The sequence below is a fragment of the Hypanus sabinus genome, chromosome 4 (assembly GCF_030144855.1).
Source record: "Hypanus sabinus isolate sHypSab1 chromosome 4, sHypSab1.hap1, whole genome shotgun sequence".
NCBI lineage: Eukaryota > Metazoa > Chordata > Chondrichthyes > Myliobatiformes > Dasyatidae > Hypanus > Hypanus sabinus.
In genome coordinates, this window is record NC_082709.1 from 156,713,952 (window position 1) to 156,731,637 (window position 17,686).

The 17,686-nt window shown below is 39.0% G+C and overlaps 1 protein-coding gene across 1 annotated transcript in view; it reads right to left on the minus strand.

Annotated features, from left to right (window-relative positions):
• Window positions 1–17,686, minus strand: part of LOC132393389 (E3 ubiquitin-protein ligase DZIP3-like) — a 105,099-nt gene that overhangs the window by 16,156 nt on the left and 71,257 nt on the right. The window contains exons 17-22 of the mRNA XM_059968532.1: window positions 14,873–15,012; window positions 12,631–12,699; window positions 11,406–11,502; window positions 8,802–8,905; window positions 7,966–8,056; window positions 415–522 (exon numbers count right to left, since the gene is read on the minus strand). Coding sequence (XP_059824515.1) covers window positions 415–522; window positions 7,966–8,056; window positions 8,802–8,905; window positions 11,406–11,502; window positions 12,631–12,699; window positions 14,873–15,012 — 609 coding nt within the window. The remainder of the gene's footprint in view (window positions 1–414; window positions 523–7,965; window positions 8,057–8,801; window positions 8,906–11,405; window positions 11,503–12,630; window positions 12,700–14,872; window positions 15,013–17,686) is intronic.

The window sequence follows — 17,686 nt, forward strand, 5'->3', positions numbered from 1 at the left end:
ATTCTCACAGCACCTGCGTGTATGGGAGGTGGGATTGGTGTGTGGCTGGATCTCCTTTTCCCCTAGACATATACCAGCCGTTGGTTAAGTGTTACACATTTCAACTCAACTCAGTTTCAGAGTGGAATGAAAGTACAGAGCCATTGTTTTTTAGTTGCTTAGTACATTCAATCAAGCATGGATTAGTACCCATTAATGTTACCGAAAATGCTAATCAAAATTCTGTCTTTTTTACATTTATTGGGAATAAAGTAATAATTCAGATTTTTTGTCTTTTTGTAATATTCTGTTCTGTTGTTGGCAGCAGTAGTTTGAGCTAGCAATAGATCTCCTCCGAATTCTTTTTTACAACTACAATGAAATCAATTATATACTTAGCCAAACTAAAGAAGTCAGAGAAAACAGTCTACTTACTGGAACATGCAAAGCTAGCGGGTATTGTGGTTCAGGATTGATGAGTTCTGGAAGATCACTTAGTTTAGCTCCATTTTTGATCAGCTGAATATGATTATTGAAATTTTTCTAAATTAAGGAGAAAAAAAATTTACAAAAACTACATGGAAACACATTTTTCCAATGAATGCTGAATGAATTCAAAAAGGCTATCCCCTTCTCACAATTCCTCCGTCTCCGCCGCATCTGCTCTCAGGATGAGTCTTTTCTTTCCAAGACGAAGGAGGTGTCTTCCTTTTTTAAGCAAAGGGGCTTCCCTTCGTCCACCATCACCTCTGCACTCAAACGCATCTCTCCCATTTCCCACACATCTGCCCTCACCCCATCCACCCGCCATGCCACTCAGGATAGGGTTCCCCTTGTCCTTACCTACCACCCCACCAGCCTCCAGGTCCAACATATGATTTTCTGTAACTTCCACCACCTCCAACGGGATCACACTACCAAACACATTTTTCCCTCCCCCCCCCCTTCTGCTTTTCGCAGGGATCGCTCCCTACGCGACTCCCTTGTCCACTCGTCCCCCCATCCCTTCCCACTGATCTCGCTCCTGGCACTTATCCTTGTAAGCGGAACAAGTGCTACACCTGCCCTTACACTTCCTCCCTCACCACCATTCACGGTCCCAGACAGTTCTTCCAGGTGAGGCGACACTTCACCTGTGAGTCAGCTGGTATGGTATACTGCGTCCGGTGCTCCCGGTGTGGCCTTTTATATATTGGTGAGACCCGACACAGACTGGGAGACAGTTTCGTGGAACACCTACGCTCGGTCCGCCAGAAAAAGCAGGATCTCCCAGTGGCTACACATTTTAATTCCACATCCCATTCCCATTCTGATATGTCTATCCATGGCCTCCTCTATTGTCAAAATGAATCCAAACTCAGGTTGGAGGAACAACACCTTATATACCGGCTGGGTAGCCTCCAACCTGATGGCATGAACATTGATTTCTCTAACTTCCGTTAATGCCCCTCCTCCCCTTCTTACCCCATCCCTGACATATTTAGTTGTTTGCCTGTTCTCCATCTCCCTCTGGTGCTGCCCCCCCCTCCTTTCTTTCTCCTGAGGCCTCCCATTCCATGATCCTTTCCCTTCTCCAGCTCTGTATCACTTTCACCAATCACCTTTCCAGCTCTTAGCTTCATCCCACCCCCTCCGGTCTTCTCCTATCATTTCACATTTCCCCCTCCCCCCACTACTTTCAAATCTCTTACTATCTTTCCTTTCAGTTAGTCCTGACGAAGGGTCTCGGCCCGAAACATCGACATCGCTTCTCCCTTTAGATGCTGCCTAGCCTGTTGTGTTCTACCGGCATTTTGTGTGTGTTATTATAGTGTATTACTTGCTTTACTAACCAAGAACATTTCAAAACCGATTTTGGTCTGCATCAACTTAGTTATCTTAGTTGGTGTAAGAGAATGAGGCTTTAAGCAAATAAAAGGTCAGGAAAAAATGTGAACCCCATTCCAAACATACAACAGTCTGGACTTTATCAATTCAGAAAAAGATACTGATAATTCTAGCATCGCAGACTTCTAATGCGGATACATTTTTAACATAAAGTTATGAAATAGAATATTTTGACTCTACCCAAAGTATTTTTTCAGAGTGCTTCATGTACTAAAGTGAAAGTGCCAAGGGTAAATGAAAAATTATTAAACTCTTGCCCAGAAATTCCCTGAATTTTTAAAATATAAAGACTGTTTTGATGTGACTTCTGTGTTGGTATAAAATGTGCAAAAGTGCATTTTTTCAGAAATATGGCTAATAGTAAGTGCTTAACACATATCTAATAAGAATTGGGAAAATATGTATTAATATCAAAAAGCTATTGATGAAAGCAAAACAATTGTTGGATATTGCAATATATATGTACCATTAACAATGTGACCTTTTAAAAACATCACATCTAAGACAGGAATTCCAAAACATACAATCTGCTTTGATATAATATTAATTTAATCGCACTTATCCCATTAGAAAGACTACTAAACTACAAGCAGTATAAATGTGAATAACATGAATTTAAAAGTGGATGATGTTCTTGTTCAACTTGAGATAGACTGTAAACATAGTCTGCAAAACATTAAACCCTCTGGAGGTCAATGTGTTCAAATATATTACTCATAAGAACATAAGAAATAGGGGCAGGAGTAGGCCATCTGGCCAGTCGAGCCTGCTCCGCCATTCAATAAGATCATGGCTGATCTGACCATGGACTCATCTCCACCTTCTTGCCTTTTCCCCATTAATTCCCGTACCGTACAAAAATCTACCCAACCTGGTCGTAAATATATTTACTGAGGTAGTCTACTCAGTGAGCAGAGAATTCCACAATTTCACCAATCTCTGGGAAAAGCAGTTCCTCCTCATCTTTGTTCTAAATCTACTCAGCCAGTTCTAGTCTCACCTACCAGTGGAAACAACTTTTTTGCCTCTGCCTTATCTAGCCCTTTCATAATTTTATATGCTTCAATAAAATCTCCTCTTATTCTTCTAAATTCCAGTGAGTACACTCCCAGGCGACTCAATCTCTGCTCATAGTTTAATCCCCTCATCTCTGGAATCAACCTGGTGAACCCCCTCTGCACTGCCTCCAAAGCCAGTATATCCTTCTTTGATAAGGAGACCAGAACTACACACAGTACTACTCGAGGTGCAGCCTCACCAGTATCCTGTACAGTTGCAACATAACCTCCTTGCTCTTAAATTCAATCTCTCTAGCAATGAAGCCAGCATTCCATTTGCCTTCTTGGTAGGCTGCTGCACCTGCAAACCAACTTTTTGTGATTCATGCACAAGCACTCTCAAGTCTCTATGCACAGCAGCATGCTGCAGTTTTTACCATTTAAATAATAATCCATTCTTTCATTTTTCTTTCCAAAGTGGATGACCTTGCATTTACCAGCATTTTACTCCATCTGCCAGACTCTTGCCCACTCACTTAACCTACCTATATCTTTCTGCAAACTCTCTGTATCTTCTGCACAATTTGCTTTTCCACTCAATTTAGTATCATCACAAACTTAGATACACTATACCCAGTCCCCTCTTCCAGATCGTTATGCATATCATGAACAGTTCTGGGCCTAGCACAGACCCCTGCGGCACACCACTCATTACTGATTGCCAACCAAAGTAACACCAATATATCCCAACTCTCTGCTTTCTATTAGTTAACCAATCCTCTATCCATATTAATACTTTACCCCCAACTCTATGCATCCTTATCTTATGGATAAGTCTTTTATGCGGCACCTTATTGAACACCTTCTGGAAATCCAAGTAAATAATGTCCATCTGTTCCCCTCTATTCACTGCGCTCATCATATCAAGTCAAATCAAGTCGTCACTTTTATTGTCATTTCAACTATAACTGCTGGTACAGTACATAGTAAAAATGAGACTGTTTTCAGGACCATGATGTTACATGACCCAGTACAAAAACTATACTGAACTACGTAAAAAAACACAGTGAAAGCTATACCAGACTACAGACCTATACAGGACTGCGTAAAGTGCACAAAAATAGTGCAGGAATTACAATAAATAATAAACAGGACAATAGCACAAGGTGTCAGTCCAGGTTCTGGGTATTGAGGAGTCTGATAGCTTGGGGGAAGAAACTTGAAGTACTCCAGTAAGATTGTCAAACAGGACTTGCCTTTGCTGAATCCATGCTGTGTCTACTTGATGGATCCATTTCTTTCCAGATGCCTCGCTATTTCTTCTTTAATGATTGCTTCAAGCATTTTCCCAACTACAAATATTAAACTAACTGGCTTATAGTTTCTTGCCTTTTGCCTACATCCTTTCTTTGAACAGCGGCGTGACCATCGCTGTTCTCCAATCCGCCGGGACCTGCCCAGCGTCAACAGAATTTTGGTAAATCATCACCAAGGCCTCTACTATAAATTCTGCCATTTCTTTCAGTACCCTGGGATGCATTTCATCAGGACAGGGGACTTGTCTATTTACAGGCCCACAAGTACCTTTTTCGTGATAGCTATTGTACTGAGGTCCTCACCTCCCATCGCATCCATAACATCTCTCTTGGCATGTTAGATGTGTCCCTAACCATGTAGACCAGCAAAAAATAGTAATTCAAAGCCTCAGCCATTTCCTTATTATGCAATTATCAATTCCCCCTTCTCATCCTCCAAGGTACCTACATCTAGTTTAGCCACTCTTCTCCACTTTATATAATTATAAAAACTTTTACTGTCCTTCATATATTTTGTTCTAGTTTATTTTCATAATCTAGCTTCCCTTTCTTTATTGCTCACTTAGTGGCACTTTGTTGCTTTTTAAAGTTTTCCCAATCTTCCAGTTTCCCACTACTCTGGGCGATTCTGTTTGCACAAGTTGTTAGTTTGATGTCTTCTTTTATTTCCTTTGTTATCCAGGCTCACCCCACCTTACTGACATTGCTTTTAACTGGAATATACTTCTGTTGTGCACCGTGAAAAATCTCTTCGAAAGTCTTCCACTGTCCCTCAGCTGTCCCACCATATAGCCTGTGCTACGAGCGAGTCTACACAAACCAAATCCTCCCACATTCCATTGTAGTCTTCATTATTTAGGCATAATACACTGGTTTTCGATTGAACTATTGCACTCTCCATTTGTATGAGAAATTCAATCATACTGTGATCACTCCTTCCAAGAGGAACCCTAACTGCAAGGTCACTAATTTTCCCCGTCTCATTGCAACAGGACCAGATCTAAGATAGCACATTCCCTTGTAGGTTCAGTAACATGCTGTAACATGGATGTATTCTATGAAGTCCACCTTCATAAAGACTGCTTTGACCAATTTGATTTACTCAATGTATGTGCAAGTTAAAGTCCCTCAGGATAACTGCTGTTTCATTCTTACATGCCTCAGAAATTTCTTTGTTTATTGCCTGTGCCATTGTAATGTTATTATTTGGTGGCCTACAGACAACTCCCACCAATGATTTTTTCTCTTTACTATTCTTAATCTCTACCCAGATGGATTTAATATTCTGTTCCTTGGATCTTAAATTGTCTCTCACTATTGCCCTGATCTCATCTTTAATTAAGAGTGCTACCCCACTTCCCTTACCTTCCTGCCTATCCTCTATTACCTGATATCCTTGGATATTTAATTCCCAATCCTCTTTACCCTGCAACCACCTCTCTCTAATGGCCACTAAATAATACTTTTTTGTCCTGATTTGAGCCACGAGTTCACTGACCATATTTCATATACTATGGGCATTCAAATAAAGTGCCTTTACACTCATTGTGCTTTTAAAATCTTGTAATCTTTTACTCTTTTGCACTTCACTTACTTTCACTCCACTCTTACTTTTCTCTTTTTTATCTTCCGGTTTTTTCTTTATCCACACTTTTCTTTTTTACTTTATCCATGCTTCTCCAATCTGTTGACCCCCCCCCCCCCCCGCCCCACTATTTAGTTTAAAGCCCTATCCACAGCCCTAGTTATGCAATTCACTAGAATCCAGGTCCCATTGCGGTTCAGGCGGAGGCCATCCCATTGGTACAGCTCCCTCCTTCACCAATACTGGTGGCAATTTCCCATGAATTCAAACCCACTTCTCCCACACCAATCCTTAAGCCACACATTTAACACTCTAACCTTCTTGACCCTATGCCAATTTGCACGTGGCTCAGGTAGTTATCCAGAGAGTACTTCCTTTTTGGTTCTGCTTTTTAATTTAGTCCTTAGCTGCTCAAATTCCCTCAGCAGAACCTCCTTCCTCATTTTACCCATGTCACTGGTAACCACATGGACCACAACAACTGGATCTTTCCCCTCCCAATGCAAATTCTTCTGCAGGTCAGATATGATATCCTGAACCTGGGCACCAGGCAGGCAACACAGCCTTAGGGACGCTCTATCCTTGCGACAGAGAACTCTGTCTATTCCCCTGACTATACTATCCCCAATTACCACTACATTTCTCTTCTTCCCCCTGAACTACGGTGCCACAGTTAGGTTGCTCACCCTTCCTACAGCCCCCACTGTCATCCACACAGGGAGCAAAAATCTCAAACCTGTTGGACAAGCTCAAGAGCTGAAACTCCTCCAGCACTGTCTCTTATTTCCCACTACCTGCCTCACTCGCAGTCACACACTATTGTTCCCAACAGACCAAATCTAATAGGTGTGCTTACCTTCTGAAACAGAGAATCCAAGTAACTCTCCCCCTCCCTGATGTGCTGCAGTGTTTGAAGCTCAGATTCCAGGTCAACAGCTTTGAGCCTGAGTTCCTCGAGCAGCCAACACTTGCTGCAGATGTTGTCACCAGGAACCACAATGGGGTCCACCACTTCCCACATCATGCAGCTACAGCACACCACCTAATCCTGCATCATCCCTTTATTTAAATAGCTGTAATTTAGTGACTTATTATTCAACCACCACAAAAGTCTTACTTGCTACTTACATGTGCCTCCTTGCCAAAACCTCAAGTTCCCACTCCTAAACTGGTCCCTTCACACAATGGCCGCTCTGCTTTGAACCTGCTTTACTTTTATTTGCTCCTGCTAATGAATCATGAATCAATTGGTCCGCCGCTTCTCCAATAGACTGTTAAGGGCTTAGATACTTTGAAGATACCACCAGCCTGCAAGAATGCGGCCCTCTGGTACAAAGAATTCCTAGTCACATTCTTGTTATGAAATTGACAGTTTGCCTATTAGGCTTCAAACCTTTTCTATGATAGTTAATGCATAATTTATCCTCCTAACTCCTTGCCATGCCATGTCAATATTATTACTTACAGCATATTCACAAATTAAATGCATCAGAAATGTCCTCTTTTAAAACTGTAAATCCTTCAAAAAATCTGCTAGACATAGAAGATATTTGATGTGGTGTGTAAAAAAAAAAGAAAACAACTGATGCTCTCAGTCTGTCAGAATTGGGAAACAGCTTGATATTTCTTTTTTCTATGAACATTGACTTGGTTTTTGGTGTTCTGAAAATACTAACGTCTTCAACAACAGTTTTCATTAAATAGTAGTAGTGCACAGAAGAAACTATCCATTCAATAATGGTTGTTGCCTTTTTGGAAATGCAACCAAATTAATCTTGTTTCCTTATTCCTTTTCCAGAGCACCACAAGCTTTTCCATTACCTCTTATTTTTCCACTACAAATGTACATCGTGACAATAAAGATAAAAAAATGTTTTTTCTGGATAACAGAAAAATGTGAAGGTCAGCCAATAAAATCAGAAATATATCGGCCAACTGTTGGTTCTGTGGTATATTACTCCCTGATAAGATATGTATATAGGTTAAAGATTTAGTAGCAAGTGTGATTCTGTTTATGTAGCCTGGATTTATTTTTCTAACAATGATTGTAACAAGATTACTCACATAAATGATAAGTCATTAATATAAAGTTGATAGTTTTAGAAAGACAAATTGAATAGATTTGAAACACCTTATGTCAGTTTACAAAATAGTAATAGTACTCCAAGAAACAAGAAAAGAAACTTCAATTTGTGTTTACCTTTATATATTCAATCTTGCTTCTGAGATCAGCAGCAGTAGCATCCCATTTGTTCACAGTAGCTTGAATATGTGATGGATCAGCAATTGGCCTGGAATTTAATAAAGGACATGTTTATGCAAAACACAGACCAGCTTACAACCTCAATAGCCTCACACCATTTTTGAAGCTTCTTTAATCAAACACTAAGTGTTCAAATGTGCCCTTTACTATTTAAGCAAAGGCTGAGAAACACACACAAAATGCTGGTGGAACACAGCAGGCCAAGCAGTATCCATAAGGAGAAGCACTGTCGACGTTTTGGGCCGAGACCCTTCAAGACGAAGGGTCTCAGCCCGAAACGTCGACAGTGCTTCTCCTTATAGATGCTGCCTGGCCTGCTGTGTTCCACCAGCATTTTGTGTGTGTTGTTTGAATTTCCAGCATCTGCAGATTTCCTCGTGAATGGCTGAGAAAGAGGTGTTTATGGCGTGCAACTGAAACAATAGTTTGTGGGCCCCTTTTGAAAAATTTGTCTGACCTGGACATTGGTAACAGGTGGTTTGTCTATAGCTTAGCTAACTGCCTTTAAAGGAACAAAGTGTCTTGCTGAAGGGTCTCGGCCTGAAACATCGACTGTACTCTTTTCGATAGATGATCCCTGGCCTGCTGAGCTCCCCCTGCACTTTGTGTGTGTTGGTTGAACAGAAATGCTATTCCTAATTAACTGGAGAGTTATATGCCACACTATCATTTGTTAATTTGATAAGAAAGGATTAATAAGTCAAAGAGTATATTTCCATACAGTTATATAAAGTAATAAATAACTTCAATAGAAGCAATTAAAACTAAGGTACCCCTTTGTCTTATCCATGAGCATGCTGAGCTGATGTTCCGTCTCCAACACAGCTTCTTCCAGGTTACTGAGTAAGAAATCTCTGCGCATCTCCAGCAAAAGACACTGCCACAGAAATAATCTTTAAATTCTGTAGTCCTTTAATATTAATCTAACTTTCACAAAATCTAAATACAAATCAATAAGACAGCAAATAAGCAGGATATTGCTTGGTTAATCTATTAAGTACTTCTATGAAAATAGAGTCTACCGTAATTGCAATTTTAGAACTCTTTGTTGATCAACATTAAGAATGTAAAATCTTGTAATACTGGTACCAACAGCAAAGTGTACCATAAGTAACTATTTAGCTTGTCAGATGGCACCTGCAGGAAGTAATACAGATTTAAGTTTCATGTTGATGACTTTTCACCAGAACTAGGAAAAAAAAACAGAAAATAGATATATTTTGAATTGTAAAGAGCAGGAAAGGGAACGTGTGCTGTGGATGTATGGAGGAAGGCAGGGCTAGTGCTTTGATGACCTTCATATCAAATGGTTATTAATCTGAAGACACCGAACACTTTTGCTCCATCTGCCTTGCCAGCCAGGATCTCCAGAGGCCAGCCATTTTAATTTCACTTCCCATTCCCACAGACATGCCTGACATAAAGCCTCCTCTGTTGCCATGTTGAGGCTAAACAGAATTGGAAAACAACACCTCATATTCCACCTGGGTAGTCTCCCTCTTGTTATTCCATTCTCCACTAACCCCCCTGTACCTACTTCCAATCACCTTAAAACTATGTGCCCTTGTGTTAGCCATTTTAACCCTGAGAAAAAACACCTGGCTATCCACATGATTAATGCCTCTTATCATCTTATACACCTCTATCAGATCACCTCTCATCATCCATCGCTACAAGGAGAAAAGGCCAAGTTCACTCAACCTATTCACAGATGGCATGCTCCCCAATCCAGGCAACATCCTTATAAAGCTCCTCTGCACTCTCTCTATAGTATTCACATCCTTCCTGTAGTGAGGTGACCAGAACTGAACACAGTACTCCAACTGGGGTCTAATTAAGGTTTTATGTAGCTGTAACATTACCTCTTGACTCTTGAACTCAATCCCATGGTTGATGAAGGCCAACACACCATACACCTTTTTAACAACACTGTCAACCTGCGCAGCAGCTTTGAATGTCCTATGGATATGGACCCCAAGATCTCTCTGATCCTCCACACTGCCAAGAATCTCACCATTAATATTACATTCTGTCTTTAAATTTGACCTACCAAATGAACCACTTCACACATACCTGCTTTGAACTCCATCTGCCACTTCTCAGCACAATTCTGCATCCTATCGGTGTCTCACTGTAACCTCTGACAACCCTCCAGACTATCCACAAAACCCCTAACTTTTGTGTCATCAGCAAACTTACTAGCATGGCCTTCTACTTTCTCATCACAAAGAGGAGGTGCCCCAGAACAGATCCCTGCGGAACACCACTGGTCACCGTCCTCCATGTAGAATACGAACCATATACAACCACCCTTTGCCTTCTATGGGCAAGCCAATTCTGTATCCACAAAGCAAGGTCTTCTTGCGTCCTGTGCCTCCTTACTTTCTGAATGAACCTTGCAGAGGAAACCTTAACAAACGCCTTATTGAAATCCATATACACTACATCCACTGCTCTATCTTCATCAATGTGTATTGTTACATCCTCAAAGAATTCAATCAGGTTCATAGGGTGCGACCTCCCCTTGACAAAGCCATGCTGACTATCCCTAATCAGGTTATGTCTCTCCAAATGGTCATAAATCCTGCCTCTCGGTATTTTTTCCAACAACCTGCCCACACATAAACAGATACCACACATTATAAATTATAATCAAATGCTCATGTATGTGAAGAATATCAAATTGCTGTGGAGAATACAACAAGGGAATCCTTACTTTGGCTTGATTAATCATGGAAAGCTGTTCAACTACTAAAAATGGTTTTAGCATATGGCACCTTCTCAGAACAAATGATTTAGATCTTGTTAACTGACATTCTGTTTTGCGGCATTTTAAGACATAATGCCAATCATGGATTCCTACCCAAATGCAGTATATATACAAGATGAAGATAATTTCATTTTAAAAGCAGATGGTGTTATCTCACACAATAAAATAATTGCTAAGTTTCAGCTACTTGATTGATGAGAGTGCAACAGCCAATAACTTGCTGGCTACACTTCCACATATAAAGCAGCATTTCTACAAAAAAATCTTGACACTTTCTTTTTTTGCAAAGTAACAGTTACAATTTGTTACATGCAATACACTTAAAAGAGAAATGTTGCAAAAACATTTATTCATGAAGCAAATGATTTGTTTCATTATGCTCAACAAATTTGAAACAAATGGTCATAAATGAGTCAAAAATCACATAATTATAAAATTAAATTAAATTTCAAGAAACAAAAACAAAAGTTGCAATACAAGTCAAAATATGCATCTAATTCTCTGCAGACATATTGGTTTAAACCAAAGAATAATATTAATATTAAATATTAACTATCAATAAGAAGTCATCAGTAAATCTGTGGAAACCTATCCAGAGACCTCTTACCTCTTGACTGATTGCTTTTTTAATATTCTCTGTTTCAGTCTGTTGTGCATTTGAAATCTCTACTTCCAGCTTTCGCTGTTCATAGCACCATTTTTCCCTGTGAAAATGTCAAACGCACTTAAGACATTGCTTGACAAATCTGCAAGTGGATTGTTGCAAAATAAAAAGTAGGTAACTCAAATATTACTCATGGAAAGTGAATGCCACAAGGGACATGACAGATTAAATAGATCTGCTGGACTGCAGTGTAAAAGGTTCCTTGTCTTGTTATTTAAAAGCTCTTTGTACAGTTCGAAGATCAGTCTAGTATGAAGTCAAAATGAAGATTCAACCATAATTGTAACCTAATACATGTATTATTAAACAAATATGAAGCTGCATTCACCCTACTAGGAGGTATTAGACAAGACAATGATGTGTTTTAGATACATGTTGATTCTTTTTCCTATGCTATTTCTTAATTTATATCAACACACGCTACCACATTTATCCACTAACATCTGTATGACATTAGGTGTCAGAAGTTTAGACCTTCTGATGGATGTTAAAATTTATTAATTTCAGACCATCATAATCTGTCACTGGTCAGAAATACAAGAGTAAATTCAATAGAAATCACGGGAATTGACAGCACAATTGCCAGCTCATCTGGCATTGTATTTTGTGCATCTGAAAGCAAAACTCTGAACTGAGACACTGGTGGGAAACAACTCTGAATACAGAAATTACTACCAAAATAAGAAAATCTGATCCACTATTTTAAAAGAAATGCTATTCCAACAGAGAGTTATTTTCTTGTTTAAAGTATTCCTCTGAAAGTGTAAACAAAATTATAACTATAGCAACAATTATTATTAGGCATGGATAATTGCACTTTAAAGTGACATGCTTCTCACCAGTCATGTTGTAAGTTTTCTCCCTCCAGTCCTCACCAAAATATGAAGTATAAGGGACCCTCTGTTTCAAGAAACTTATTATCTTAAGTGCAACAAGATCTTTTGCCCTTTCTCAGCTCTTAATGCAAAATGTTCAACATTCTTATTTTACATTTAATTCCACTTCTGAGAAATGAAGCTATTAATCTTTTTATTATTTATAGTTTGTGTATGTGGGGGTGGGGGTGGAAATAGATTGTGTTCGTGACTGAGCCTAAACTTTCATTCCTGCTCCTTTAAATTCAATGTAGTCAAATATTCAAAACTAAAATGCTTTATAGAATACTTACTGTTCATTTTCCAGTTCTTTTTTTAGTTTCAGCAGTTCCTCATTCTTGTCATTCAATGATTTTACATACCTTGGCAAAAAAGAAATCACATAAGAAGTCCCAAAGAAAACAACATGGGAATTCTGAAATATCTGAACAAAAGTGAAATATTGAACATTTGTATCTAAGATACCAAATGGACAGAAATCCATTTGACAAAGTTCGTGACAGAAAATCCATTTGACAAAGTTTGTGACAAAGTTTCAGTAACATGTCCAATGCTTTTTGAGGAGCATCTTTGAACATTCAACATTCTCCGTTTCTGGAGCAGGACAGCAAATAGACAACTCTCTCAGAAATTTTGGAAAACTTTGTAACATTTTTGCCTCTAGTTACTGAAAAAAAGTTCAATCAGCATGAAATTACAATGTTAGAATGAAATATATTAAACCCATGTGATTCATTATTAACTTGTAGTGAATAAAATGAGCTATCTTTACCTGGTATGACCATTAATAACTCTTAGCTGCTCTCTAACGTATCAGGAAATTGATTTTGGAGTTGTCAATAAATGATGGTTTTGCCAGTAAGACATTTATTCCATGAGTGAATGAACAAAAATGTTAAATGTTGGTCTTCTTTTGAAGTCACATTCCTTGAGGATTCATAATTGTATTAGTGGCAAGTATCAACTCTTGAGAATAATTATTAGTGATACATTTTCTTTTGAAAAATAATTGGTGATATACTTTTTCTGGTATTAATAGCTTGAATAATTGTACACTTTAGATATCTATATCTTCATCATCAATTTATATGTCAACTTTCAAATCAGAAACAGTTTACATAATTTAAACATAATAATGGATAACCTGATGTTAAAAAACTTTGAGTGAAACTAAGAAAGATCACTGTAATTTCTGTGGAAATTATACAGCAACATGTGAAAGCATGTAAGTGTTGAGCTGAGATGCCCTGCTCTTTCAAAAGGTTTTGAAAACTGTTTCAAACAGACTTGAAATAACTTCTGAATGATTTGGAACATGAGGCATTCATTTACAGTTTTTGTAAGATTTTGCAGCTAGCTAAGGAGTTATGGCTTGACCCTGTTCTATCTCAGCCAGCTTTACACCACCCTCATATTTAATATCATTTGTAACACAGAATGCTTACAAACACATGCAATCTTGCCACAAGGTCTGGAGTTACCTTCTCTCCACAAATTCCCACTGTGTTACTTGTGCGAGTTAAGTATAATATTTCTTTGGAGGTTGTTGGAAAGAACTAGCTCTTTATCACCTGCTACAAAATTTGGACCAATAATTTTAATTGAGACCTTCCATTTGGAATCTATCCTGCTCATCAATGGCTTCTCAAACTGATTTGTCCATACTGTGCTTATAGTTAGTTTTCTCAGGAAACCTTGTGTGCTGAAATAGCTGGGATATGCAATATGTGTGGAGCATAAAGGAGGATATAAAACTTTTAATTAATTACCAAGATAAAGAATACAGATAGACTAGCAATCTGCTTAGATTAATGTTTAACTAATGTGACAAAAAAAAGTTCTGTTTAGTCTACTGTGAATGATTTAAAATAGGCAAGAAAAAAACCCAGAAATGATACCTGTTTCTCCTATTTTCTGGAACCTTGAACAAAATCAAGCAAAGATGCAATTTAGCTTCAAACACAGTCAGTGTGTAATTCCAGGAGAGGTAAAAAGGCACATGAGGACTATCCACAGCAAAACAAATCTAAATTCACATATAATACATCTGTACAAAACTATTTGATGTGTAAAGCATCGATTAAAAAGCAGTCATAACTAATCCAATGTTGGTCTGTGAAGTGCTGATTAATAAAACACAACTTCTTTGATTCAGCGTTTCAATGAAATTCTTGAAAAGAGTATAATTGCTATTTGTTTTCCCTATTCTACCCTTTCAGTTGTGGGAACTTCTATGTTTTGAAAGTGAGATTATTCCATTATCTTTTATCAAGTCACAGCTGCAGTCTTTCTGCTCCTGTGTAATTATGAATTTCAAATAAATGTAGCTCAAACCATGTGATCTGACAGCATATTTTCTACTTTAGAAACGTATGGGCTTCTGCTGCAGGCCTACAAATGAATCCATAACCCAGTATAAATTGGGCATGTTGGGGGTAGCAGAGGGTGCAGAGACTGGGAGGGAAAGAGGGAGTCAAAGTTAGAAGAGCACTCATAATGAATGCAGGCTATTCTGGATATAAACAGTTATGGTACCTTTCACATTGAGCTTTTTTAACTCTAATTAATTCCTTGACTTTCTGTAATTGTGTTTGATGATTTATTTGTTCCTGATCCATCCTGTTAGATTCTTCCTGGAATTGATGGTGGACAATATTAATTTCTTGCTGGATGCCCTGCACATGGAGAAAAGAAAATCCATTTATCTCTTAAATAAATACATGTAGGGCTGCAGTAACAATGAGCAAGATATTTACATTAACAGTAATAGCAAATGGAGGAGAAAAAATTAACTAAACTACCAACAAGCAGCACAAGGAGCTGTAGGGTCCCAAGATGACCTAACAGCACAGCAGGCTTGCTTCCCACACATGGAGGGGGAGAAACAAAATATTCAACTTTAAGTTACTCAGTGGGCCAAACCACGAAGGCTGCACCCAAATTCCTATCATATCAGGTAAGACCTGGTTATGTTCTGAACCCATGATCCAATGCCAGCCAGATCTTGTGTAGTTTCCAAGTGCCCATTCATATGAAAGGATGCCCAACTTGTAGATCAAGAATTCATAGATAAATTGTTTTTATATTTTAAGATAATGTGTTTAGTCCTTTAATTTAAATGATTTTTAAAAAATACATATAGTACTAATAGATTAGTTATGCTTCTGAATTGTAAAATGAAGCTCAGCTTCAACAAAGGTGGAGGTTGTGGATACAGTCTTTCTATCAAAGGATGAAAGTCCATTTATGATTGTGAGAGAGGTCAGATGCACCCACACCTAGTTACGTACTAAGACTTAAGACCATAAGACATAGCAGCAGAATTAGGCCATCTAGCCCATTGAGTGTGCTCCGCCATTCAATCATGGCTGATCTTTTTTTTAAAATCTCCTCCTCAACTCCAGTTCCTGGCCTTCTCCCTGTAACCGTCAATGCCATGTGCAATTAAGAACCCTGCTTTAAATACATCCAGCGACTTGGCCTCCACAGCTGCATGTGGCAACTAATTCCACAAGTTCACCACCTTTGGCTAAAGTAATTTCTCTGCATCTGTTTTGAAAGAGCACCTCTCTATCCTGAGGCTCTTGTCCTAGACTCTCCCACCTTGGGAAACATCCTTTCCACATCTACTTTGTCTAGGCTTTTCAATATTCAAAAGGTTTCAATGAGATCCCGCCCCCCCCGCCATCCTTCTGAATTCCAGCGAGTACAGACCCATCAAACAAACGTTCCTCGTAGGATAACCCTTTCATTCCTGGAATCATCCTTGTGAGCCTCCTCTGGACCCTCTCCAATGCCAGCACATCTTTTCTAAGATGAGGGGCCCACAACTGTTCACAATACTCAAGGTGAGGCCTCACCAGTGCTTTATAAAGCCTTCAGCATCACATCCTTGCTCTTGTATTCTAGACCTCTTGAAATGAATGCTAACATGGCATTTACCTTCCTAACCACCAACTTAACCTGCAATTTAACCTTCAGGGAGTTCTGCACAAGGACTCCCAAGTCCCTTTGCATCTCAGATTCATGGATTTTCTCCCTGTTTAGAAAATAGTCCGCGCATTTGTTTCTACGACCAAAGTGTATGACCATGCATTTTCCAACATTGTATTTCATTTGCCACTTTCTTCACCATTCTCCTAATCTGTCTAAGTTCTTCTGCATCCTACCTGTTTCCTCAACACTACCTGCCCCTCCACCAACCTTTATATCATTTGCAAACTTGGCAACAAAGTCATGCATTCCATCATCTAAATCATTTTATACAGCATAAAAAGAAGTGGTCCCAACAACAACCCCTATGGACTGGCAGCCAACCAGAAAAGGATCCTTTTATTCCCATTCACTGTCTCCTACCAATCAGCCAATGCTCTAACCATGTTAGTAACTTTCCTGTAATATCATGGGCTCTTAGCTTGGTTAGCAGCTTCATGTGTGGCACCTTGTCAAAAGCCTTCTGAAAGTCCAAATATACAACATCCACTGCGTCCTCTTTATCTATCCTACTTGTAATGTCCTCAAAGAATTCCAACAAGTTCGTCAGGCAGGATTTTCCCTTAAGGAAATCATGCTGACCTTGTTCTATCTTGTACTGTGTCACCAAATACGCTATCACCTTGTCCTTAACAAATGACTCTAACATCTTCCCATCCACTGAGGTCAGGCTAACTGGTCTATAATTTCCTTTCTGCTGCCTTCCTCCTTTCTTAAAGGATGGAATGACATTTGCAATTTTCCAGTTGTCTAGCACCATGTCCAATGATTTTTGCAAGACCATTTCTAACGCCACCACAATCTCTAACACTACCTCTTTCAGAACCCTAGGGTGCAGTTCCTCCAGTCCGGGTGACTTATGTACCTTTAGGTCCTTCAGCTTTTTGAGCACCTTCTTTCTTACAACAGTAACTGCACCCACTTCTCTTCCTTCACACACTACATCATCAGGCAGGCTGCTAGTGTCTTTCACAGTGAAGATTGATGCAAAGTACTCATTTAGTTCATCAGCCATCTCCCTGTTCCCATTATTATTTCTCCTGCCTCATTTTCTAGCGGTCCTACATCCGCTCTCATTTCTCTTTTATTTTTAACATACTGAAAAAACTTTTACTATCCACTTCGATATTATTTACTAGCTAGCTTTCATATTTCTTTTCCCTTCTGATTTTTTTTAGTTGCTCTCTGTAGGTTTTTAAAAATTTCCCAATCCTCTATCTTCCCACTAATTTTTGCTTTGTTGTATGCCTGAGAAGACATGTTAGACTTGAACAGACTAACATGTCTACACCATCTGGTGGTTTTACACAAACCTGCTAGCTAACTGTAAATGAATACCAGCTCACTAAATTGATG